The 26670-nt window shown below is 51.4% G+C and overlaps 1 protein-coding gene across 1 annotated transcript; it reads right to left on the minus strand.

Moving 5' to 3' along the window:
- Positions 1-10732: 10732 nt before the first annotated feature.
- Positions 10733-25121, minus strand: Rgs14 (regulator of G protein signaling 14). The gene is made up of 15 exons (XM_052728826.1): positions 24910-25121; positions 17743-17764; positions 17380-17558; positions 16912-17004; positions 16687-16830; positions 16158-16301; positions 15950-16061; positions 15516-15628; positions 14723-14926; positions 12569-12645; positions 12229-12355; positions 12057-12138; positions 11890-11936; positions 11697-11811; positions 10733-11455 (listed from the first exon to the last, which is right to left on the minus strand). Exons 1-15 carry the CDS (start codon positions 24952-24954, stop codon positions 11316-11318), a joined length of 1644 nt encoding a protein of 547 aa, XP_052584786.1. The 5' UTR covers positions 24955-25121; the 3' UTR covers positions 10733-11315.
- Between the last annotated feature and the right edge of the window lie 1549 nt (positions 25122-26670).

The following is a 26670-nucleotide window of genomic DNA, read 5'->3' on the forward strand; positions in this document are numbered from 1 at the left end:
CCACAGCAAGTGATCTTTTGAAAACCCAAGCCAAAGTGTGGCCTGGTGGACATGGTGGTTCACCCATATTGCTGCAGGCCACAGGACAGCATAATGGAATATGTTTATTGGATATAATTGGATAGTAGTTTCCAGCTACTATCACAAAAGCTACTACTTGGAAAAGTCAAGAACTTCTCCAAAGGTCAAGCCATGGCTTAAGGAGTCTTGGGGATATTTTAGCTTTTGTATATGTATTAGCTGGTTCCTAAAATGATTTTCTTATGTGCTTCCAAGAACTCCTAACAGTGTATTTATCTAAAATGCCTATGAAGCATCCAAGGCCATATGAAACAACACCTGTCTCCTAGGTCAGGCGATAGCTTTATTTCTTGTGCAGTTTAGGGTGAGACCCTCCTTTCTTATACAACCTTACTAATAGTCCCCTAACTTCTTACCTAACCACTTCTAGGAATGTAGACTGAGCACATAGATCCCTTTTTGATATACTAACCGGTCATTAGCACTCATATCACCTTCTCTTTTACCACTCCCATTTTGGATTGTAAAAGAAAGCCTGGTGGTCACTGCCTGAGGAAAATTCTTACCTGCCTTTATGACCCTGTAGAATTCAAGCCTGGTGACCTTGGACTTGCTATTGCTTGGGTTTATAACTGGATTCTTGGGAGACTTAGGAGGAACATGGAGAATTTAGAGACGGAGAACAGAGAGGTGATAAGGAGGATTTTTGACCAGAGAGAACGGGTGGACGAGATGGAAGATGAGGAAGAGTCAGATGGGGAAGTACTAGCTGGGTAAGAACAAGATGTAAAGGACCTAGATGAGGCAGAATTAAGATGAGAGAATTAAGATAGAACTTAGAGGGAGCAGTGAATAAATATAGAGAGAAATCAGGCAAGAAGGGAGCGAGGCATGAGAACAGAACTGAAGCTGTGTAAATAGGATGTTATCCCAGAAGAATTAAAGCAAGTGAACTATAGAGTTCAGTGTGCTGAGATTCTATTTCCTGAAAATAGTCCTCGCCGTTAGTAGTTCTCTCTCCTGAGCCCCTGGGATGTATAATATTAAGGCTGGTCCCTCTAATATTATACAAGACCATACTCCTGTCTCTTAGAAGGTTGAAGGAAGAGGGATGCCAGCTTGGCCTACAGTGAAGACTAGGCCAGCAGATACAACTAGACAGGCAACTTGCAAATTGTGTATGTCCCACTCCCTTTAAAAACCGGCCTCTGAGCCGGGCGGTGGTGGCGCACGCCTTTAATCCCAGCACTCGGGAGGCAGAGCCAGGCGGATCTCTGTGAGTTCAAGGCCAGCCTGGACTACCAAGTGAGTTCCAGGAAAGGCGCAAAGCTACACAGAGAAACCCTGTCTCGAAAAACCAACAAAAAAAAAAAAAAAAAAAAAAAAAAAAAAACCGGCCTCTGCTTTCCACTTAGCCTCTTGACCAGTGCCCTGTCCCAGCTTGAGAGGGCCAGTACAACAGGGCTCCATGTCCCAGCTTGAGAGGGCCAGTACCACAAGGCTCCATGTCCCAGCTTGCTGACCTCAAGCTACTGAGGGAAAGGCCCTTGAGAAAGTATGCATAACAAAGAGAACAGGGGTCCAGAAGAGACATGGTTGGGCCCACATTTAAGGAGGGCAGAGCGGAGAGACCAGAGAGGGAGATGAAGAGGAAGAACAGGAGAACAGCTGCCCCAGATACCAGGATCGACCAAGTTTGAGAGCTACGTTGGTCAGCTGGGCCAAATGCTGCTGAGATGTCACTCAAGAACACACCAGATTTAGCAACCAGGAGACACGTTGACCGTGGAGAGCCAGGTTGAGGGACGAGTCAGCTGCCCTGGGTGAGGAAGTGGCTCCAGCATGGCCAGGGTCAATGTGAGAGGCTAACATATATTGAATTTCAGCAGATCAACCAAACGATTCCCCCAGTGCAGCCTAACAGCTGAATGGAGGGAAATACCTCCAGGAATAGGGCAGGCTGTGGGAGGTGAAGCAACCAGCTGACTCCTCAGTCCTTTTTACATTAATTAAATAGAAAATTAATTCACATGGGCATCTCGCCTGCATGTATCTGTGCACCACATGTGTGCAGTGCCCAAGAAAACCAGAAGGGGGTGTTGGATCCCTTGGAACTGGAGTTACAAGCAGTTGTGAGCTACCATGTGGGTGCTGAGAATTGAATCTTCTTCCTCTGGAAGGGCAGCCAGGGCTCCTTTGTTTGTTTGGTTTTTTTGTTTTTGTTTTTGTTTTTCAAGACAGGGTTTCTCTGTGCAGCAGTCCTGGCTGATCTGGAACTCACTCTGTAGATCAGGCTGGCCTTGAACTCACAGAGATCTGTCTGCCTCACAAATGCTGGGATCAAAGGTGTGCGCCACCATAGCCAGCTCAACCTGTGCTCTTAACTGCGGAGCTGTCTCTCCAGCCTGACTCCTTAGTTCCTAAGATCAATTCTCATGTTTGTTTGTTTGTTTTGAGACAAAGTCTCCATATGAAGCCAGCTGTCCTGAAACTTGCTGTGTAGATCAGGCTGGCCTTGAACTTACAGAACTCCCATTTGCTATGTATGACGTGTGTAGATCTGCCTGGGTGCTGGGATAAAAGGCATGTGCCACCACACCTGGCCCATTTGCTGTTTAAATACACGTTTACTATAAGTAAAGTTTGTCAGTGGAACCTAAGGTCTAAGAAAAATCAGGAAAGACAAACCAGAATTCAAGACCACTTTTCCATAACCTGGATTTGTTTTCTTCAGATAAGGCCTGACCACATGGCACAGGCTAGCCTTGAACCATGGTCCTTCTGCTCAACTTCCTGAGTACCAGGATCACAAACTTGGATCCAGTCAATCTGGATTGACCGGCCCTGTGATCCCACAGAACTGTTTCCTATCAATATTATCCACTCGGGCTCCTCTCACGAGCATGTTACTATAATTGAATAAACTCACAAGCCTCACTGTGGGTCAGCACAGTGCTGGATGTAGGAGACAGCAGTGACTATTCCTTCCCAGCATCAGACCATTTCAACCATGAGGGACATGGTCCTGAGGGCACAGTATGCACTCCACAGTGATACTTGTCGTATCTGTTGCCATGGTCTCACCAGTGGATGGGCTGATGTGATAGGGGTGTGGTAGGGGCGTGTCCTGCCATGGAGACAAAGCGGTCCTTCTCCTGGTCTCCTGACTTTGTATGTATGTATGTATGTATGTATGTATGTATGTATGTATGTATGTATGTATTTGTTTGTTTATTTTTGAGACAAGGTCTCACTATTATAGCCTTTGGCCTAGAACTTACCATGTAGACCAGGCTAGCCTCAAACTCACAGAGACCAGCTTGTCTCTGTCTCTCAAATTCTGGGATTAAAGGCATTGGTCACTACTCCCAGTTTGGAAAGCCTAGACTTCAATCTGAGTTGCCAGCCCCAGCCTAGAGCAGGAGGGCCTGAGACATTGTCCAGATGAAGAACAAAAGCTCTTCCGTGGGTAGAGGCTGACCTGATGAGGCCCCAGCCCAGTTTGCTCTATGTAATTATTAGTCTTGTGAGCCCAAGCTCTGGTCACTCATTTATGGGCAAGGCCAAAGTCTGGCCAAAAGAGCTGAGGCTGCTTTGAGTTGTTGGGGTTTATTTATTTATTTATTTAATTCTTTTATTTTTTTGTGCTGGTTGTTTTCTTCAGAAATCACCTCCTCCATCCACGTCCCTCCTCCTGTGGCTCCAGCCGTGACCATCGCTGGTCACAGGGTTCAGGCTAGAGAGTGAGGCTGCGAGCACTTTGCTTTCTGACGCATTCCCAGGCGTCTTGTTCCCCTGAACTTTGAGTTCGAGCTACAGATTAAGTCCTGAGCTCTATGCTCTTGGTCTGGAGCTCCGCCTCGGGCCCTTGAACCCACACTTTTGTTGTTGTTGTTGTTGTTTTGTTTTCTGAGACAGGGTTTCTCGTGTAGTTTTGGTGCCTTTCCTGGATCTCGCTCTGTAGACCAGGCTGGCCTCGAACTCACAGAGATCCGCCTGCCTCTGCCTCTCAAGTGCTGGGATTAAAGGTATGCGCCACCTCCACCCAGCTTGAACCCACACTTTTAATCCTGCTTCTCACTGTGTCTGGGCCTCAAAGTTTGAACTCCTGAGTACCAGCTCTGGGTTCTAGCCTTGGCTCTGAGTTCCTGTCTCTCAGCTCTAGTGTCAGGCTTTGTTTAGACTTCAGATTCTGACACTAGGTGCTGGTCTCCACATTCTGGGTTCTGGTCGCCCAATTCTATTCTGTTCCACAGGCTCTAGTTCCTTCAGCAATAGAGAAGGGGTGTGGTGGCCCCTGACTCATATGAGGTTATCCCTGTCCACTCATCTTTGCTGGGGGACTTGGGCTAATAGTCAGCATTCTAGCCGGCCTGCAGGTGGGCACTGGTTCTAAGCCTGCAGGTGGGCACTGGTTCTAAGCCTGCAGGTGGGCACTGGTTCTAGGCCTGCAGGTGGGCACTGGTTCTAGGCCTGCAGGTGGGCACTGGTTCTAAACCGTTCTTCCTTTCACCCTTTGGCTCTTCTTTGCCCGCTAGCCAAACATGCTAAAATGGCCACTGAGCAGCCCTTGCCCACCCTACAGTTTCCATGGGCCTTTTCCGTACATTCATGGTCCTAACTCTTCCTGACCTCTTCCCCAGGGTTGTGCAGTGTGCTTATCACATTCTGCATCTGATTCCATGGCACCAACCACGTTTGCCCCCTCACTGGGCCCTTTGTCTCCCTGTGCAAATGAACTCCAGCTTCTCCAACCCTCAGATGCCAGTCACCTGAGTACTAGCCCAGGCCCCCCACAGGGTGCACCTTGTGCCCATTCCTGGGGTAAGGGTGGCTGACCTGGGGAGCATGGTTCACTGCTGTGTCTGCAGATCTCCACCTGCCTCTGCACAGGCCCAGACTGAAGGTTGCTGAGTGACAGCATTCCTTCCCCCAGCCCTCAGACTGTTGCAGATGGAGAAGGGCAAGAGAGAAACATCAAGGTTGTCTGGCAGAGGCTTGGAGTACAGGCTTGGTTCCCTGAGCATCCTCAAGAAAGTCATGGCTGTTTGCTTAGTCCAAGTTCTCTGTAGGGAAGGTATTGTTGGGATGCAAAACTAGTAAAAAACAAAAAGTGTGTGTTCTCTCCCTTCATACTGTATACTGGGTGGATGAGGCCAACGCCCTTCATGGCGTCCCTTCTGGGGAGGTGAACAGCTCTTACAACCTTGCCTGAGCACCCTTGAATCAGTGTGGCTCAGTGGCTGTCAAATATAGCCCATGGGTCAATGAGCTGGTGGGAGTGGAAGCTCTGGGTCTGGGTTCCTCTTCCTGAAGATGAGGCCTGGCGAGGCTGGTGAAGGCCCGAGACCCTGAGGGATTCAGAGTGGAACTGGGAGAAAGGGACACCTCATTCCAGCTATTGCGGAACTCCCCTCCGGGCATGGCATACCACTGCCGTCTTGATATCAGAACAACTGTGCTTACTCACACAAGGCAGCTTATGTGGCAGCCCACAGGGAGTTCCCCAGGTAGCCCACGAGGCCCCTCCTCTCACCAGGGTATTAGATGGTTGGTGCGGGTGTGTGTGTGTGTGTGTGTGTGTGTGTGTGTGTGTGTGTGTGTGTATGTGTTGGGGATTTAGCTCAGTGGTAGAGCGCTTGCCTAGCAAGCGCAAGGCCCTGGGTTCGGTCCTCAGCTCTGAAAAAAGAAAAAAAAAATGGTGTGAAGGTCTGTTTTAGCTTGAGTTACCCATGCTCCTGTAAGAAAGAGTTAAACTCACCAGGCATGAAGTTAGACTTGGGTGGAATCATTTTATTGGCCTGTTATTGGCACCCTATCTGAGATGAATATGTGCTTGCTCATTTCTCCCCAAGAAAACTCACCAAGGTTATTTGACAAGGAGAGAGCAGAGGAGATTATGGTAGGGTTTATCAGCCAGCCAAATTGGCCAAGAAGGATGATGGTCTCAAGTCCCTAAAGAAGTATTAGACTCTACCAAGGATGACTCTCTAACGGAAATAAAGAGGGACTCTTGGGAGTTCTTTATAGTAATGAAATTATTTAAAACTGCATTTGTGAGAAAATTAAAGCCAAACTGAAAATCCTCTTTGACCACTGTTCCTAATCCTGGTAAAATCCTGGTACCTTTCTCAATCTCCTTGATCAATTTTATACTTATAGAAAATTCTCTCCTGTACATTTGTAAGTGTCTGTGTGTTTGTGTTTTACATAAAGATACAGTATGTCTTGAATGTGTCTACTAAATGTTTATATCGGGAATTTGGTCCTCAGTGAAGCAGTGTTGAATGGTGGATTTTTTTTTTTTTTTTTTTTTTTTGGTTTTTCGAGACAGGGTTTCTCTGTGTAGCTTTGCGCCTTTCCTGGAACTCACTTGGTAGTCCAGGCTGGCCTCGAACTCACAGAGATCCGCTTGGCTCTGCCTCCCGAGTGCTGGGATTAAAGGCGTGTGCCACCACCACCACCACCGCCCGGTGAATGGTGGATTTTAAAGTTTTTATTCTTTTTCTATCTTTGTTTGTTTTTTGACACAGGGTTTCTCTGTGTAGCCCTGGCTGTCCTGGAACTCACTCTGTAGACCAGGCTGGCCTCAAACTCACAGAGATCCTCCTGCCTCTGCCTCCCAAGTGCTGGGATTAAAGGTGTGCGCCACCACCGTCCAGCTTCTTCTCTTCTCTTCTCCCCTCCCCTCCCCTCCCCTCCCCTCCCCTCCCCTCCCCTCCCCTCCCCTCCCCTCTCCTCTCCTCTTCCCCCTCCCCTCCCCTTGCTCTGTTATTTTATTGAGACGGGCTTACTCTGTAACCCAGGCCACCTGAACTCAGTCTCTCCTGTCTTAGCCTGTCTCCCAGTGCTGGAATTACAGGTATGCGCCACATCTGAGAGGCAGGATTGAGAGAGGAGTGGTTGGATCTGCTGTCATGAATGGATTGATCAATGTGTAGACTGATGTATTTATTGTTTTGAGAGTGGCTTTGTTATTAAGCAGCTCTCTAGCTAGATTGCTGTCTCGCCATGTGATGCTCTTTACCATGTTTCAGTTTGGCAAGAAGGGCCTCACCAGGTACCAGAACCATGCTCTTGGACTTCCCAGATTCCTGAACTGTGAGTTAAATGAACTTCTATTTTATTTTATTTCTGGTGCAGGAGATTGAAGGGCCTCAGGTATGCTAAGCATATGTTTGACCACTGGGTTTGCACCCTTTGCCAGTAAACCTTCATTCTTTTGTTGCTGTTATTATTTGTTTGTCTGTTTTTTGAGACAAGGTTTCTCTGTGTAGCCCTGGCTATCCTGGAACTCACTCTGTAGTCCAGGTTGGCCTCAAACTCACAGAGATCTACCTGCCTCTGCCTCCCGAGTGCTAGGATTAAAGGCATGTGCCACCACCACCTGGCTTGTTTTATTTTTTAAGGATGTATTTATTGGACTAGCAAGATGACTGAGCAGGTAAAGGCTCTTGCCTCCAAGTCCAATGACCTGGTAGAAGGAGAGAACCAACTCCTGCAAGTTATCCTCTGACCTCCACATGAACTTATTAAAACTTTAAAATGTTTAAAATTAAAAGGAATATTTGTGTGTGTGTGTGTGTGTGTGTGTGTGTGCATCTGTGCACAAATATGGAGGCCATAGCAGGGTGTCCTTTATCACTCTCTCTGCCTATTCCTTTGAGGCAGGGTCTCTCTCTCTGAATCCAGGACTCACATTCTCTCAGCTATCCTGGAAGCCAAGAAGTCCCAGTGTTCCTCTTGTCTCTACCTTGATTGGAGCTGGGGTTACAGGCATGTGCAGGCTGCCCAGGTTGGGACGGCTGCTGAGATCTCATCTCTGATTTTCAGGATTGCAGTGAGGGTTCTTAACTGCTGAGCCATCTTTCCAGCCCTGCCTCTGATTTTTAACAGAAACTCCTGACCTACCTCCAGAACTGAACAGCAACATCAATATGCCCTCATCAGCCCTCTACATCACACAGGCCTCCTGGGACCATGCTCCTGCATCCAGCAGTCTGAGTGTTAGCGAAGCCCCAGTGACAGTTCCTTGTCACTTTCCCCATGCAGCTTAGCCTTTGTCCCCATCAGACTGTTGCAAAAACAAAAACGACAAAAAGGTTAGAATGTATCCAAGCTCGGACCTCCATAAATGTGTTTCTCTCTAGCCGGAGATGAACTTTATGATGACTCTTTCAGCTTTCACAGCCATAAGGGTAACATGTATCATTGTTGGCTCTGCCGATGTTCAGGGTTGAGGGAGAGGTAAGCTTGGCCTGTAGGGTCCCCCAGTTTTGGGGAGACAGTCCATTTCTCACATGGTATCCCCTCCTCTCTCTCTCTAGAGCTCATAGCAGAGCGTCTTTCCACATGTCAAGAAAATGAGAGAGGAGTTCTGTGGGTGACGAGGGAAGAGCTGAGGTTGTTGTGCAGAGCTGTCCTGTGAGCCAAACAGACCCCATCTTCAGGAGTTCTGCCAAGTCAGCTGGTGAAGATAATGGCAGCCAGGCCTATTAACTGTTTACTTTCCTCATAGAAGGAGGGAGCAGAGAGGGTCATGGGGCCCTCGCCTGAGTTTCCAGTCCTGTAACACAAGTTATAAATGGTCTTTTAGTAAAAAAAAAAAAAAAACCCGGAGCCTGATATCGGGATGAAAGCTGAAAGGTCAAAGAAGCAGAGTAAGCCACAGCCACCACCTCTGACCTCGCCAACTCCTCAGCCTGAAAGGGCCTCAGCCGAAAGGGCTTCTAGCCGAAAGGGCTTCTAGCTGAAAGGAACACTTCTGCCTATAAGCCTGTAGTTCCTGTCTCCTCAGGCCTTATATGCCTTGCTCTGCCCTGCCATATTACTTCCTAGGATTAAAGGGGTGTGTGCTTCCCAAGCAAAGGCATGAGATCTCAAGTGCTGGGATTAAAGGTGTGTGCCACCCCTGCCTGGCCTCTATGTTAATCTAGTGGCTTGTTCCGTCCTCTGATCCTCAGGCACATTTTATTAGGGTGCACAGTCTATCACCACACAGTCACCCTTCCCAGACAGCTGTGTGCAATTCTTCCCTAGCGGTGTGGGTCTTGGGGGAGAAGCTACAGACTATAGATTCTTGAAGAATGAAAGGGTGGGGGCTCCATCCAGTGTGTCCGATTAAATACCTGTGCTCCTGGGGGAACTTTGGGGGAATTGTTCTTAGTTCTTGTTGGGACCTTAGGAGGAGGGTAGACGTTGTTTACATTTCTCCCAGGAAAGCTATTTTAGCAAAGGGGATTTGCCTCCCCTACTCCCTCCCACTCCATCATCACACACACCTAGTACCCCCAACTCCTGCTGTCTCTTCATGGTTCGCTACTCCAGACTGCCAAGGTGACGCAGGGTTCTCGTAGTTATGGGTCTTAGGAACCCACCTCACAGTAGCAAGGCCACACTCCCAGGAAGAATTTACTGATTTCCTAGGGTGAAAGTCAAGGGGCGGCTCTTTCAGGTATGTGTGAAGTGTGGTGGGTTGTTGGCCACTTGAGGCCTCTCCTGTGTGGGTTTCTTCTGTGCGCAAGGCCTTTGTACAAATGTTCAGAAGGCGGTAGAAAATAAACCAACATAATTGGGATTAAAATAAAAAGATTTATTTATTTTTATTTGTATGCATATGGATGTTTTTGTCTGCATGTCTGTCTGGACACTGTGGGTACAGTGTTCATGAAGGCCAGAAGAGGATGTTGCATCCCTGGGAACTGGAGTTACAGATAATTGTGAGCTGACATGTAGATGCTGAGAATCAATACCAGGTCCTCTGTAAGAGCAGCCAGTGCTCGGAACCACTAAGCCACCTCTCCAGTCTGAGGATTACGATTCTTATTAGAGCAGCTTCAGACAACCAGCTCTGAGCCAAACTCTGTCCATGTGGACTCTATATGTTCCTGTGTTGTCAGCTCACCCCAGAAGCCTGGGAGCCCATTAAACAGTCAAATAAAGTGAGGCGGTTACCAGGTGGCAGAAACCTGAAACCCCCAGAGGAAGGCAGGGTGGGTCAGCATACTCCGTTGAGCTATCCCACAGATTTCAAGGATGACAAGGAGCCAGTCAGATGAGAAGGGAGAGCAGGAGGAGGTCCTGGTGAAGGGACCACTCAGTGCGGCCTCACCTGTGTGCGGGCTCTGTCCGGCCACTCAAGTCACGTGGCCTCCTCTCGGCACTGGCCTCCCTAGGTGGGACCACGCTGGCTTCTCTCCCTGCAGGCCTTTCTTCTGAGAAGTCCTCCCCTCCTTCCCTCCCTGCCTTTCCCAGCTGCTTAGAGGTGGGGTACCACCCAGCGAAAACAGAAGAGGAAAAGAATACCTTGCCTAGCCCAGTCCCACATACAAGCTTTTGGTGCATCCTAAGGAGCTCTCAGTAATGTGTGTAGAGATACATTGAATCCCTGATAGGAACAGGGATGAACAAAAATTATGCATTCATGTCTACGGACACTGTGGAGCAGCTGAGTGATGGCAAAGGCACAGCTCTCTCTCTCTCTCTCTCTCTCTCTCTCTCTCTCTCTCTCTCTCTCTCTCTCTCCATTTCTCTCTCCCTCCCCTTCCCCCTCCCTCTTCCTGCTCTATGCCTCCCATATTCCATGTCTCAGGAAGAGATTCTGGGAGGTATACACTGAGGTCCTCAAGAACTTCCTGGTCTTGGTGACAGAGACAATGGGGTGATGGGACCGCACAGGGCAGAGTGGCACACAAGAAACATACCTCATGGCTGAATAATAATAATTATTATTATAATATAACAATATACATTCAGGACAAACCCAGCTGCCCCAAGCCAACCATAAAATCCATATGTACAGTGGAGTCTGTGTGGAGGGAGGGAGGGGTTGCCCACCAGCACGCCCAGGATTTACTCAGATCAACTCTTTAAGGAGGGGCCAGCCCCTCCTCCTGCCCCCTGCTAAAGCTTGGAATAAGCTGAGGAGGCTGGCACTGCCAAAGTTACCCCTTTGTGTTCAGTATGCTCATGACAAGAGCCTAGGCGGGCCTCTCCCTGATGGCCTAGCTGCAAAGAATGGGTAGGTGAACCTATAAGAACAGGTAGCCACAGTTTGGGAGTGTGGCTCCCCTGAGTTCCCCCTCCACCCCTTCCTGGCTCCTTCTGTGGGCCTGCCCATAGCAAAAAGAGGCCAGGGACACTCAGGGTGCAGACAGGGCATGCAGAGCGGACCCATGGCATGCTTGGTCCTCCCAGGCACCATGCAGCCAGCCTGGACTGTTACACGGGTGTCAGAGGGCTGGGTGGGCAGCGGAGTCTGAAGGGCCCTCCCTAGGCTGCGTGGTTGATCCAGTCTACGGTGGAGCCTCTTGAGAGCCCGGCCTTTGGGAGGGAAGCTGCAGAAATTCTGGAAGTACCAGGTCCTCTTTGCGAAGAAGTCCCCTCTGGTCGTGGGCCCCACTGCTCTGCACCCGGTTCAGCAGCTCCACCAGGCCTGGGGGCAGCCATAGAGTCAGGAGCCCCATATGGTCAGAGCACCTATGCTGATGCTTCACCATCTGCTGCCTGCTGCTGTGACCACAGCCTGACCCCAGACCATCAGTATATTCCAGCTCCAATGGCCCTTAGCCCCAGCCTTAGCTCAGGCCTCTGATGCCACCCTCAGTGATCCTCAACCCCAATCCCACTTCCCTCATCCCTCTGATCCCACAGCCCCCACTATCCCCATAGTGTACCTTCAATGTCACAGGTCTGCCGTTTCCCAGAAGAGCTACTGGCATCTTCCACCATCAAACTGGGGGGCACTGGGGGGAGATGAGTGTCCTTGTCCTGGGTTCTAGGCAGGCCTCCCTGCAAGAAAGTGGGGTGAAGGTCATAACCAGGAGGGGGAAGCGCAAAGTGGAAAGAGCCCCTGAGGTTCTCTGTTACCTGGCTGTGGCAGGGGGACGTGCTGCTGGCTTCATTCATCTTTGCATCTACGATGGAGAGCGCGACTGTTGGGTTTGGCCTTCCTCCCACGAGCCCCTCTCACGAGCCCCTCCTCCTGTGCAGAGCCACACTGGGAAATCGAGTCCCAGGGTAAAAACATCGCTTACCTGGAAGAATGTCCAAAACCAGTGTCTGCGCGGCCACTGAGCTCACTAGCTTCTCCAAATCCAGCTGCTGCGTCTCCCCTGGCTACAGAAAGAGGTGAGCAGCCTATGGGCTAGACCACAAGACCTTTCCTGCTGGCTTGCCTCCCCCCCACCCCCCAGCTCCGTTGCTCACCCGATGCAGGACCACCTGTTCCAGGTTCAGGCCATGCTTTGCCAGGATGGGCAGCAGCGCCTCCTGCAGGCGCTTGGTAGGCTTAGCCGAGATCCTCACCACGCGTTCCAGGTTAGCTAACTCCAGCCTGTGTAGGACCCTACAGCTGCAGAGCGTTGGAGACCCAGGGCCCCTTTTCCCAAACAAGCCAGGAGGGGACAGAGCTGAATGGGGAGGGTGGGGCAGTTTGGGGTGGGACTTTAGCCTAGGGGGTAGGGCTCCCACTTCAATGAATAAGGTCTGAGATTTGGGACAAGTAGACAGCTAGAAGCCAGATCAAGCTTTGGGGTAGGGCACTCACTGGAAGGTGATCCTGTTTTCCAGTCGCACTTCCTGGTCTGCCAGCACTGTGCAATCCTGATCCAGGACCAGGGCCTTCTGTGGATGCCAGGCAGGGTCTAAGAATCCCTCCCTCCACCCCAAGCCATCCCCTGGGAATACTTGGAAATCACCTTCACTTCCTCCTCTGGCTTCTAGTGTGGTACCTTAAAGATCAGAAGGACCAGCCCATCGGCAAAAGAAGGCTAGAGAGGCAGGTAGGGTAAGGACCAGCAGAGTTGGAGCCTGAGAAGACCAAGGCCAAGCGACCATAAGAGTGGAAGATGCCCTGGGCATGGTGGCTCGGTGGTGCATGTCTTTATTCCCAGTACTCTACTCAGAGACTGGTAGAGTTCAAGGCCAGCCTGGGCTACACAGTAAGACTGCTGCCATCCCCACCCCCACACCCCCGTCGAAAAAAGAAAAGAAAGAAAGAATGGAAGATGCTTGGGAATGTGAGGGGAAGCTTGGGAAAGGATCCAGTTTGGGGAAACAGAAGGATGTGAGGTTTGCTTGTTAATGGGGATTCTTCTTGCTAAGGGCAAAGCTTAGGTCCTGGTTCTTGGTTCCTTCAGGCATGGGATATATTTCCCCTCACCACCCACCTATTGATAGCCACTCGGACCTTGTTTCTTGCCTCCTTAATGCCTAGGTCAGCCCCCTCCCCCAGCCCCCCTCCCCCCACAAATCTGATCAGAAATGGTACAGTCCCAGCACACCACAGTAGGTACACAGTCAAGACTACTGTCTGTACCAGCCTAAGACTTGTAGGGGGAGGGCTTAAAACGGAGGGGGATTCTCTCCCAGACAGTAGGCCTGAGCTGTGCCACAGGGACAGGTGGAACGTGGGTGGTGAAGTTATATTTAGCAGGCACAAAAGCCCATCTGGGCTGTTGGCAGCTGTTCTGGTGGCCTAAGAAGGTGGGCAGAGTGCTCCCATAGTTGCCCTCACACTCCCACACCCCAGGTCCCACAAACACCTCCCTTCCCTCCCTCTGCCTGGAATGTCCTCTCTCCACAGTTCTCCCAGACAAACTCTGCTCCGTCCTCTTTAGCGCTGCCTCTTTCATGAAGCCTTCTGACTAGACACGCCTACCTTCCCCGGGAGAGACTCAGTCTGGAGGTATGACCCTTAATCACCTCTTGCCTGGCTTACCTCCAGCCTAGACCTACTAGAAAGCCTCAGTTCCAGTTCTGATCACACACCTTGGCTACCTCTTAGGGCTTGCATAAATTCCTGTCACTTCCCCCGGAATGAAGCATTGCTCCCCTGGGACCCCTTAGGATGGTTTAAAAATGAGTTTCCCTGGGCCTGGAGAGATGGCTCAGTAGTTAAGAGCACTGACTGCTTTTCCAGAGGACCTGGGTTCAATTCCCAGCACCTACATGGCAGCTCACAACTGTCTATAACTCCAGTGCCAGGGGATCTGATACCTTCACACCAATGTACATAAAATAAATTTAAATAAATTATTTTTTAAAAATGAATTTCCGCCGGGCGGTGGTGGCGCACGCCTTTAATCCCAGCACTTGGGAGGCAGAGCCAGGCGGATCTCTGTGAGTTCGAGGCCAGCCTGGGCTACAGAGTGAGTTCCAGGAAAGGCGCAAAACTACACAGAGAAACCCTGTCTCGAAAAACCAAAAAAAAAAAAAAAAATGAATTTCCATAGATCTTAAAGCTTAATGCTCATTTGCACTTAAAGGAGGCATTCAGGGATTAGGTTCATCCAATACTTCTGATAGCAGAGGTGAGTCCCTCAGTGGCAACTTTAGGGGTGGGCCTGTGGGGATGACAGTGTCAACTGTGGAAATGGAGGAAATTCCAAGTTCCAGCAGTACCCTCTCTCCAGCTTTACCTCCTGAAACCACGAGAGCAGGTTGATAGGTAAAGCCGGGAACCAGGGCCTGGGGTGGGGTTGTGTGTGAGTAGGTTTTTTGTGGGATACGAGTGAGTATCTGAGAATGAATGAGGAGTTAGCACTGGGATCCATGTGGGCTTGGACACAGGGGTTGGGATAAGGTAGGGAGGGGGTGATGATAGAGAATGAGCTGAAATAAGGGTGCCCGGAAGATTAGGAAAGGAGCTGGGTCGAGATCAGAAAGGAGGCAAGAGTTGGGGGCCAGGGCATGCTCACACCTGTTCATTGCCCACCAGGTAGACCTTAATGTCAGGTAGAGAGAGGCCTCTCTTCTCACAGATGCCTGCCAGCATGTCTCGGATGGTGAGGCCTGGTCGGGCCAAGGCCAAGGAGGCGGTGCCATCAGGCAGATACACGCAGCAGTACTTCCCCGGCCGGCTTTCACTCTCACCCTCTCCACTTCCAAGGCTCTTTCGGTGACACTGGATGTGGGCGAGAGCAGACAGAGGCTGTATGTACACAGGGATGCTGTAAGCTCCCTAGGACACATACACACACGTGCGAGGGCACACTTGGAGGCAGGCACAGATGTGTCTTGCTCCAAGAACACAGGTATGCACACTCAAACATGTGTACACTCAGCCAGGCATGGTGGCACCTTTGGTTCTAGTACTCGGAGGCAGAGGCAGGCAGAGGCAGGCAGAGGCAGGCAGACCTCTGAGTTCCACAACAGCCAGGGCTACATATAGAAACCCTGTCTCAAAACAAAAACAAAATAAAATAAATGTGGACACTCAGGGACAGCTCCACTAACTAATCACACACACCTCATACAGGGTACACCTAGGCACCCACACATGCACACCCATCTGCCAGCTGAGGATGTGCGTCCACGATATGTACAGAGATCACTGTATGGAACATGAAAGAGAGGAAGGGTGAGGTGATAGCTTTGTGGAATCAGCTAGGAGTGGATGTGTAGCTACCCACTGTGAATGCTGGGAACCCATGAAAGGAACTGGCAGTGGTCCTAACCAGAGAGGCACCTTGTTCCCTTCCAGTGCTGCTCACCTCAGATTTGCTGCTCACAAAGGCAAGGAAGCCCAGGTCCAGACTGGCGGAAGAATTCAGGGACCCCTGAGACTCTCGTCGCAGGGCAGAGTTCGTGGCTCCACCCGTCATCTCTAAGGGAAAGCCAGCAATGAGGAGACCTTCTTCCTCTCACCATCCCTCTGTAAGGCCCTCCCATTTGGTGGGTCTTGTTTGGAGCCATCCCGCAGGGACTTAAATGTGTGGGTCCCTGGACTTGTCGCTGAGTAGCCCTAACAAACTTCTGGGGTGTAGCCTGGGAGCACAGCCTCCTGGAGAAACCGGGTGATCTCAAGAACCTACATTTTGGGGTTTGGGGTTTGCCTTATTGCAGACTGTGGTCAAGTAGGGAGAAGGGGGCGTTCCCAAAATTGGCCCAAACTTCCCTGCCACACCATTTCTAGGGCCGGCCTCACCTCTGCGAAAGGACTTGCGGAGAGGACGGCCACAAGGGCCCTCAGCAAGTGGCAGCTGCCCCAACTCCTCCACACCCACTGGCAGCGATTTCCCGGGCTTCAGCTTCGGCTTCTGAGGGTAGAGGGAAGACTCTAGTGCGGATCTACGGCTGGGGAAGACCCTTCCTGAGACTGTCCCCGCCCAGCCTCCTGCCACCCCGGTCCGCACCTTCCTCGAGGTGTCGGGGCTCCTGAGGCGCGAGGAGCCAGGCTCCCGCAAGGGGCGTCCCTCGGCCTCGGCCAGCAGGCACTCTTGGTACAGCGGGGATTTGACGAAGCGCGCATAGCTGTCGAACTTCATCAGATTGAAGATCTGCACGGTCAGCCGGTGTGGGTGGCGATTGGTACCAGGAGAGGACAGTGGAGGGCTGGGTGGGTGGGGCGCCTGCACCTGCACCTCTTGCGTCCCAGGTCCTGCCCTCGCCAGCCCAAGTAGGGGAGCCCCAAGCCCTGCCTCCCCAGTTCCTGTCATATACCTGGAGTCTGAGACCAGCCCCTCCCCTTGACCCCACCCCAGCCCATCCTTCAAGTCATCCTCAGCCTTCACCCTCTTACTCCCGTCCTGACCTTGCATTGGCTCTGGTTCTGCATCCAATTTGCCCCTTCCCTCCAGCTCGGACTCCACCCCTGTATCTGGTACTGTTGGGCGTATCATTGGTCTCCCTCCTCAGCCAGGCCTTGCCCCTTGGCCACCTCACCTGAAGCTGCTGCGCTCGAAACATATCCGGCCGGGGCTGGGCCAGCACCTCCTCACTAAGCCAGGCCTGTCGGTCTATGTTCACCGGGCTCAGCGCCTGGCTGGACAGGAACTCATGGTAGATACTGTGGGCCTCCTGAGATAGCTGGGGAATGAGGGACCGGAAGAGATCAGGGGGCGTGCCCCAGGTCTGGTCCCCACCCCTGTGTCCCATCTTTCTCTCTACCTGCTTGGTGTCACTGGCTGGGATCTGCTGGAAACGCTCGCAGGCTTTCCAGAAAGTTACGTTTTCTGCGCTGAATTCCTTCTTCAGGAACTCCTGGCATGAGAAGGGGAACGAAGGCTTCAGACACAGGCTGAAACAGGGACGTGTTCAAAGACTGAGACAGACATGGGCCAAGAGACCAGACAGACAGACAGATGGTGCCAGATCTGGGGTACAAAAAAAAAAAAAAAAAAAAAAACCAAACAAACCTGAGAAGCAGAGATAAGAACAAGAAGAAGGAAGAGTTCCCATCCTTGAGGGAAAGGATGCCAAAGACAGGCTAGTTGAGAAACCACGAAGAGAAGCAGCGCTCTAACCAACCCGAAGCCCTGTCTGCGCCCTCTCCAGAATCCCCCATCCCTGCAGTGGCACCTGCCTACCCCCCACGTCCCACCCCCCAATTCTACTCCACTCCACCCCAGGGCTTACCGTGAAGTAAGCCAGGCCCAGTGGGTCTTGCAGCAGACGCTCAAAGGACAGGGCCCAGCTGGCCACAGGCTGATCGTCAGTGGAGAAGGGGCTGCTGGGGCCACTGGGGAGGCTGTGGATGCTGAGGGAGCTGCCTCGGCCCTCACTCTGGCCCTGGGAACCCCCTGTGCTGGTCAGTTCTGCAGAGAGATGGACAAGTAGGAGTGAGCCTTTTTCCTTCCTCAGGCTTTGGCCCAATCCCTGTTGCAGACAGGCTGCAGGGGCATTACCTGAAAGACCAGTGGGGAGTGTCCCCTCTCACTTCCACCTCCCTATCCCTCTCTCCCTCCCAGTCATGCCTCATCCACACAGTCTGTCACTTACCTCCATCGGAGACAGCCAGAACCTAGGAGAGACCCAAGGTAGACAATCAGAGTAGAGCTCTGTAAGGAATTCCAAGGAGCCGCACTGGGCCCAGGCTCCAGTGAGCTGGAACTGTGTTTTCTGTCTACAGAGTCAGGCTGAATTCTCCAGATAGTCATTACTGGCTAGGGTTTCCTTCTGCCTGTCCTGACCCCTTTCCCATCATAAGCCGACCACTGTGTGCTGGGGCTTCCTCAGGGTACTTTCTAGTGGCCCCTGGCTCCCTTCTCTCTCTCAGCCCCTTCTGGGTGTGCAGAGACTTCAATCTTGCCTCTGGCAGGTACTGTTTGTGTGAATTTTAGCTCACTTATTGGCTCCTATCTGTAAATGAGGGGCGGGGCTACAAATGATAACTGTCCCTCGGAAACTTCGTACACTGTATTTATAACACTGCCTATGGTGTGGTAAGGGCTATGCCAATCTCGTCTTTGAGGGAGGAGAGGTGTGTCTGTGCCTAATTTCACTTGTTTCTCTTTGGGGGACTCATCCCACCCTACCTTGGGCATGGCACGGAATGCTATTTTTGTAGCACAGAGCTGTGTCCATCAAACTTTAGCTGAGAGTGGCCAAGAGAACCCCCTCTCAGGTTCAGTAGATCCAGGATAGGGCTCAAAGCGCTCCGTTTCTAACAGGCTAGTTCTGGTGCTGGTCCAGGGGCCACAATGTGAGTAGCAGTGTCATTCAGGCCAACTGCACTCTTTCCTACAATGTGCACTAACTCTGACTTCTCTGGGAACCCCAGTCACTGGTGAAACAGAACCCCACACACACCTTGGAGTTGTTCTTGCAGAGGTTTCTTTTGGTGTCTTTCCCACCTTCCCAGAAGCCCCCCAGCTCTCCCACGGACCCCTGCCCATGCAGGGTGGACTCTCCCCTTTCTTGATTTTGTTCTGGGTCCTTTGTACCCCACCCCAACATCTAGCTCCAACCGCACACACCCAGTTTCCTGCTAACATCTGTCTCCAGATGCCCCATAAGGCATTCAAACTCAGTCATTCTCAGATGGACGCCTTTCTGTCCCCACCGTAAAAGTCCTGAAAAAGCTTCCCTGGATCCTGTCCTTTTCCCATCACATAGACTCCCAGCGCCTCCAACCCCCATTATTTCCTACATCTCACCAGGCCCTGTCAAAGAAACGTCCATCATGTCCCTTCTTCCCATCTCCACTGAAAACAAGCCCAGGGAAGCCTCCTGTCCTGTTCTCTCCTCTCCACTCCTACCCTTGGAGCACCTCGGTCATGTGGAAGTCAGGATTAGCCTGCAGGACACTATAAGACATTATTTGGCCTCCGGGGGGGGGGGGGAATTAAGTTTAAAGGGGTTTCCTGTGTTTAAAAATTGAAAGATTTTCCCCATTGGTTCCATTTTCCTATCTCCTCTTTAAGAGTGATGCCCAAGGTATTGTGAGCATCATCTCTGAGTAGCAAGCTTGGCTGGCCCTGAGCAGCCAGTGGCCTTCCGTATAGGGGATTCCCCTTCCTCTCGAAGGACTCTAGGGCCAGTCTGATACATCTGTGTTATGTTTGGAGGCAACGGGAAGCGAGCACCACCTAGACTTGAATTCAGATTCCATGCTGTGTGACCTTGGGAAGAATACTCAGCTGTCTCTTGACCTTAGTTTGTCCTCTCTAAAAATTGGGCAAATAGCCGGGCGGTGGTGGCGCACGCCTTTAATCCCAGCACTTGGGAGGCAGAGGCAGGCGGATCTCTGCGAGTTCGAGGCCAGCCTGGGCTACCAAGTGAGTTCCAGGAAAGGCGCAAAGCTACACAGAGAAACCCTGTCTCGAAAAACCTAAAAAAAAAAAAAAATTGGGCAAATGATGATCCTGCCTTCAAAGGATTGCTTCAGTTGAATAAGTTAAACACACAGAAGAAACTCAGAACAGTTTGTGGTGTGTAATGAATGTTCTAGAACATTACAGCTACTGCAGTTTCATCAATATCCATGGCTGATGTTGCCAGGTGTTTGATTTGCCACTCTGCAGGACAGCAAAGAGCACAATTGTGTGGGCTCTCAAGACAAGGATTCAAATTCTAGCTGTTTTTTTTCTTGTTTTACAACCTTGTGTGGGGGTTGAGCAAGAGAGAAAATTGCAATTGCCTGAGCTGGGTGTGGGACCCACTCCCCCAGCACACCACACTCTGAGCCCACCCCTGTCCTCCACACTCTGCCTCACACTCCCCAAGATGACCCTCATCATTAGAGTCATCTCTCCCAACCAAGGTCCTCACATCTCTCAGCTAAGGGGGAGAAAGCCCTGATGCCTAGGGCTGGGAGATCCTTCAGGATGCTGGAGTCCCCAGACAGCCCTGCTATTTTCTCCCCCAGCACCTGCCTGCACCCACTGCTGCCTCCCTCCCCCAGCTGCTCCACAGCTGCAGCTGTGCTGCTGACTTCAAGCCTGTGCCCTCCTCCTCTTAGCTCTGGTGAGTCCCCTCTCAGCGCATGGCCTTACCTCTTCAAGTATCCTCAGCCTTTGAGCTGCCCTCCAATCCCAAATCAGCCCGTCCCTTGCAGGAGGCTTTCTCTGGGCAAGAGTCCTTGACATAACCAAAGGGGAACTGAAGCCAGATGCACGAGGACTTCGTTTGGCTCTCAGAGGTTTTATTTCCATATTATCTTTAATTAAATGTCTGGGTCCTTACTCCCAGGTTTCTCCAGGTCTTTCCCTCCCCACTGTTCACCCTGGACTCAACTCCTTGCACACCTTAGTAGGGTTGCTGTTGCCAAGTTACAGTTAAAGGCCTACCTGTGCCTGGCTAATGAGCCCCTCCGACATCATTTCCCTCCTCCTCACCTCCACCCCACACTTTATCAAACTTCTATTTTCCCCACACCCCTGCTTCCTGTTTTGCTGTTTCCTCTGCCAGAGTACCTACTTCTGTAGCCCCCTGGCACTGCTGAGGAATAAAGTTCCTGTTTGGGGAAGAGCTTAGGTCAGGAGGAAGCCTGAGAGGAGCCTGGCAAGGAAAAGCATCTTCTCCATTCATGTCTAACGCTGTAGAAGATGGTCCTTAAAGCTCGAGGGGGAGTGGCCCAGGGGGAGACTGCAGACAGGAAAACGTACCGTTACTGTGGAGGGTACACCCGAGGGTTTCTACCAGTTTAACTTCGAGTAAGTCATAGTTAACTTTCTGGAAACTTAGTTAGTGCTGGTCCCGCCAGCAAACACTGGCAAAGAGACCGACAAGAAACTCGTGTGTCTCTATGTCCAACTCAGGGTCAGGGATGGCAGTACTGGATCCCTGTCCATCACCAGTTATCCCTTCCCACCACACTAAGCCCACTCATGTCGGGGCCTCTCATCCCTGAAGCCTGGTAGCTCCCAGAGGGCAGGTCTTGTTGGGGAGTCTATCTGAAATCCCTGATCCAGGGGCATCCTCTTTGACCCTGTGCTCAAGCAGCCTTAAGACTGAGATGCTGGCCCAGGTACCCACTCCATGCTTGAGCACAGCTGTTCACCAATGTCTGCTCCCAGGCTGCCTCCTGCAGTTCTTTGTTCCAGCCTCCCTTGCCCCATTGGCTGTCGAAAGCGGAATGGGGACAAAGGTGGATGAGAGACAGAAATTTAGAGCTGGGAGGGAAGAGGAATGGAGTCCAACTCCTGCTCAGTCATTTGCTCATCGGGAATACCTGGTTTTCCTTGAGACCGTCTTCCCCTGGGGAGCCCGGGCTTGGCATTCCCAGCCTCTGGGGGGCTGCTGTGAGTCTGAATAGGGCACATCTTGGTTAGAGATCCAACTATGGCAAAGTGGGATCCAGAGCCACAGCTATGGTTTGCACAGGCTCCAAGGCATGGGGAAGTTGGGTTCAACAGTAACCCCAGTTCTCACCTCTGCTTGAGGTGCCATGTTGAGTGAAAGGAGGAAAAGGGGAAGAAAGGATGAGGAAGGGCGTGGTGCCCAGTGACGCTCCCAACCAAGATGGGTCTGGCTTTAGTCTGTCACGCTTAGAAGTGGCTCTAAGGGAGCCTGAGGACACTGAGGAAGCCACCTCAAGTTCCTGATCCAGCTGTCTTACAGGCAACCCATATTCTTACTCTACCCTCAGCCTCTCTGTCCCCTGCATCAAATGTTATTGCCCCTGTTTTACAGGGGAGGAACCCAAGGCCCAGAGAAGTTATAGAGCTGGAAAGTGGCAGAGACGGTGTTAAAAGCCAAGTTTGCCTGTCAACTACGGAATCTGAAGACTCCAACGTGCCGCTCCATGCCGCTTCCACATATACATATATTTGAAACAGGATTTCACTGTGTAGCCCTGGCTGGCCTCTAACTTCCAGAGATCCACCTGCCTCTGCCTTCTGAGCACTGGGATTAAAGGAATATGTCGCTGCACCCAGCCTTGCCACTTCCATTATAAATAGGGGAGATTGGAGGACCAGGGCTGGTAGCCCTTGGGCATAGGTGGGCAGGGCCAAGAGAGCTGAGGCCCAGTGAGTCCTCTTGAATGGGGCCCCTAGAGGACTCAGATCTCAAAGAGGGAGCAATCGACTGATGGACCCCTCAGACTTTCTTTAGCCCTGGCCGCAGCTCTTACTCAAACCAGAACTTTTTTCCAGTATTCTCACCCACTCTGTGCTTTGTGCCTTCCAGAGTCAAGTACCTGAACTGTGATCTTGTTTCAGTCTTGTGGACATTTACACAACCCTAGGTGCCTGATCCCCTCAGCTTGAACCAGCTCCATAGGGCTGTCCCCAAGACTTGACCCTTCTGTAATAACCCCCTGCACTGCCATCCCTGACCCTGAGTTGGACATAGAGACACACGAGTTTCTTGTCGGTCTCTTTGCCAGTGTTTGCTGGCGGGACCAGCACTAACTAAGTTTCCAGAAAGTTAACTATGACTTACTCGAAGTTAAACTGGTAGAAACCCTCGGGTGTACCCTCCACAGTAACGGTACGTTTTCCTGTCTGCAGTCTCCCCCTGGGCCACTCCCCCTCGAGCTTTAAGGACCATCTTCTACAGCGTTAGACATTAATGGAGAAGATGCTTTTCCTTGCCAGGCTCCTCTCAGGCTTCCTCAACTCCTGACCTAAGCTCTTCCCCAAACAGGAACTTTATTCCAGTAATCTTCACTCGTGTTTTTTGTGCCTCACTACATTGTTGCAAACTGTGGCTAACTGTGGGCTGCTTGCAGGACTGGGATTTGGGTCTTAAGTACTTAGGGTGGGACAGCCTAGAGCAGCCCCTTAGTGAGAGCATAAATGAAGTGACAGCTGGTACTGTGTGACGATTTCTCCAGGAGGGGGCTAAGAACACCCTCTAAGTGACAAGTCTCATTTCAGCTGCTTGACAAGCTGAGTGCCAGAAGGGTATGGCTGGTGGCTTTGCCTCATCAGGGAATGCTGGAGGATGGGAAGGGACCAGAGCCAGACAGTGCTGGGGGACTCAGGGGTATGTGCAAATGGGGACCCTTCTACTCAACAACATATCACTTGTGTTCCTCTGAGCCTCCCCTATGAGGTAACAACTGACCCCTCTCCATTCACATCTACACCATAGTCACTAAGCCTGCCCTTCCGTGCCTGCTCCAGCCAAGTATGACCTCCTAAAGCTGCCCGTGGTCCAGCAGTAGACATTCGTGAACCATGAGGTCTCTAGAGTCATACTGAGAGTTCAGAACTGATCCAGAAAGGACAGAGATAAACATGTGTGACAGTTACTGAGAGGATCTGGGGCAGAGCTTGTACCATCCTCTTTACTCTGAATGACTTTGGGATAGAGAAGCCATGGCTGGCACATGAGGGACAGCCTGGGTCTGTCTCCAGCCCTCTCAGCTGGTCTGTAGCTCTGAGTTCTGTCCCAGAAGCATCAGTCCAGCTATACTTCTGGGGTGGGCTTGGGCTATTCCTCCTGGGCTCTGTGGCCAGGATACCTAAGGAAGAGCAAGCCAAGGGCCATGACCACCCAGGGTGGGAGTGCAAGGCAAATGGGCTCTCCTTGGACTTTCTAAGTGGTGGTAGAGGAAGTGGGATGGGGCCGAGCCAGTTCTTGGAATGGGGTCTCCCTTCTACCCAAACAGCTTGGTGCTGGCAGGAAAGGGCTGCTGCACATGAGATGGAAACTAATCTTGGGCACTGGAAAGTGGGGATGGGGACTGGGGTGGCTCAGCTGTTCAGTGAGGCATACGATTCTGAAAGAGGGGCTGAAAATACAGGGACTTCGGGGTAACATCTCCATAACCTTCACAGTGCTTCAAGGGTCTCCAATTCATTATGCCACTTAGTCAACAGGACTTTGATCCACTCCAATTTCATTTCACAGATAACGAAATAGGAAAGGACAACGGTGCTAGAACTGGGATCTCAGGTCACTTTGGACCTACCGGCTTTGTCCTGTGGTACTGGGCTGGGGCCTTAGAACAGGGACTATCAGGAAACTGGTTTCCTGCAGTTGTTCAGTGACTCTGCCAGGTGAGCCAGGTCCCTGATGGCGGCTCAACACAGCCTGCCCTGTTTGCTGAGCCAGAAACTCTGAGGCAGCTCTAATCTGGAGTTAAATGGCCTGGAGAGGGTGTAAGGGGATAGCTGCAGCCCAGGGTTCCTTTTCTCAGCTACACAACCCTCCTTCCTGGAAGCTAGGAATAGAACAGGCAGAGCTGTTCATCCCGTCCCATCCTTACTGACCCATCCTGGGCTGCCCAAAGAACGCCAGTTCTGGCAGGATGCCTCTGGAGCAGGTTGATGTAGTGACCCAGCAAGGCCACTCTTAACCTTCTCTTAGGCACCTAGAGCATGAGGTGGAGGGGCTTGAGCAGTTGTAAGAGTGATCAGGGAGCAAGGGGACCACTGGGACTGTCTCCACGTCTCTCTCTAAGCAGCTTCACATCGGGCTAATTCCTGGAGTAGATGAGGGAGCAGTGAGTCCAGCCTGCAAGGGGAACCAGAGCCTGTGTCCACTGTGCTCTGGGCTCAGCCGTAGGGCTGCACCAGACTCCTAGCAGGGCATCTGGAAGGGTCCTGGGGTGACAGCACCAGGTCCCACTCTCAGCAGCCATCTGTACCCAACTTCTCCAGCCTGCTGACAGCCCCCTGGGCTTCTCCTCACACCTGCTGGTTATGCCTCCTGGACTCCACCCTGGGTGTGCCCACCCCCTCCTTGTGGCTCTGGCTCAGAGCCCGCACTCACCATGCGCCCGTTGGGGACACCCAAGTGCTTGGGCTTCCCTGGCATACCGCCGCTGATCTCAGGTCCCCTCCACGGGGGGCCACCCACCACAGGGATTGTGGAAGCACTGATCAGAGCTCTCGGGGTGGCAGGCAGGCAGTGGAGAGAGCTCTCTGCTCCTGCGGGCCCTCACATCCTGAAACACCAGCTCACTACCTCTTTTCTCTGCCACAGGAAGTGTCTCTATAGAAACCAAACCACAGAAAGAAGCAAGGTCTAAGAGAGCGAACGCCTCTTCCTACTCACATACACACACGTTCACGCACACACACATGCCGCCAACGCACCCTTGGTTGCACCCCATGCAAGCACCAACACACAGCAGGAGCCTCCTTGTGCCCAGTGAGCAGCCTGGAATGTTCTGGCTCAGCCTGGGAGCTCCAAGTTTATGTGTTAGCACACAGAAGTGCATGGTCATACAACTAGGCACTTTTGTACCAGGTAGTCTGGCAGGGGTTCCTGTGGACATAGGGACATGTGCACTGGGTCCTGGCTATCCATATGTGTGCTTTACTCAGCACACGTTTACTCCATACCTACTATGTGCCCAGCTTATGCATGCTTAGCACCCTTACCCCAGGCAGTTTGCATGTGGAGACTGTACTATCCTTAGGCCGTCATCTGATGGCCACATGAGTAAAGGGGTAAACATATTGCATGTGTGACCATGCATGTGGGCATGCATGTCATGAACTTATAGGCTTTCTTCCACAAGAGTACCCAAAGCTTCAGTCATACACAAGTGAAGCTGGATGTGGTGGCACATGCCTGTAATGCCAGCCCTTTGGAGGTAGAGGCAGGAGAATCAGGAGCTTCAGCTACACAGTAAGTTGAGGTCAGACATAGCTACATAGACTCAATCTGTGTGTGTGTGTGTGTGTGTGTGTGTGTGTGTGTGTGTGTGTACATGCATAGTGCCTTGGGTAGGTGCATATGACAGGCACAACCATATGTAGGTCTATGTGTACTCAGACACCCCAGGGATCAGGTATGCACATATGCACCAATGGATAGGAAAATGGATCATGTACATCCATACCAAAGAGGTAAGTTAATCCATACTCATGGAGAAATCTCACCTTGGTGCAGAACTGTCTTAGTTCAGACTCTATAAGAAAAATACCATGCCCAGCACTAGAGAGGCTGAGACAGGTGAAGCTCTATGAGTTCAAGGCCAGCCTTGGCTACATGGTTCCGGATCAACCAGGACTGCATAATGACACCCTTCCTGAAACAAACAACAAACAGGGCTGGAGGGATGGCTAAGTGGTTAAGAACACTGGCTTCTCTTCCAGAAGACCTGGGTTCCATTCACAGCAACAATGTGATAGCTCACAACTGCTTGTGACTCCAGTTCAGAGAATATGATGCCCTCTTCTGGCCTCCAGGGGTACCAGGCATGCAGGTAGTACACAGGCACACATGCAGGCAATACAGTCACACACGTAAAAAAAATCTTAAAAATTATAAAGAAAAAAATTCCATAGACTGGGTGGCTTGAACAAGTTTCCTTTTCTCACCATTCTGGGGGCTGGTGTGTCCAAGATCAAGCACTAAAACTCTGTGGTCTGATGAGTCCTGACTGGCAGATGGCCATCTTGCTCCTGTGCTCAGATGTGGCAGAAAGCAGAGAGAAAGGAAGCATGCTCTTTCCTGTCTTGTCCTATAAAGGACACTCTTCTCATCACAACGGATCCATCCTCAGTATGATGTACTTTCTGT

Source organism: Peromyscus californicus, unplaced genomic scaffold (genome assembly GCF_007827085.1).
Source record: "Peromyscus californicus insignis strain IS unplaced genomic scaffold, ASM782708v3 Scaffold_8__1_contigs__length_139910024, whole genome shotgun sequence".
NCBI lineage: Eukaryota > Metazoa > Chordata > Mammalia > Rodentia > Cricetidae > Peromyscus > Peromyscus californicus.

What these genes read in the sequence shown, in the direction of transcription:
- Rgs14 (XM_052728826.1), bottom strand. Translation starts at nt 24,954, where the DNA reads ATGCCAGGGAAGCCCAAGCACTTGGGTGTCCCCAACGGGCGCATG. An exon ending in TTCGAGCGCAGCAGCTTCAG is followed by an intron (nt 16,302 to 16,686) that starts GTGAGGTGGCCA and finishes CTGACCGTGCAG; the next exon opens with ATCTTCAATCTGATGAAGTT. An exon ending in CCGCAAGTCCTTTCGCAGAG is followed by an intron (nt 15,629 to 15,949) that starts GTGAGGCCGGCC and finishes GCTTTCCCTTAG; the next exon opens with AGATGACGGGTGGAGCCACG.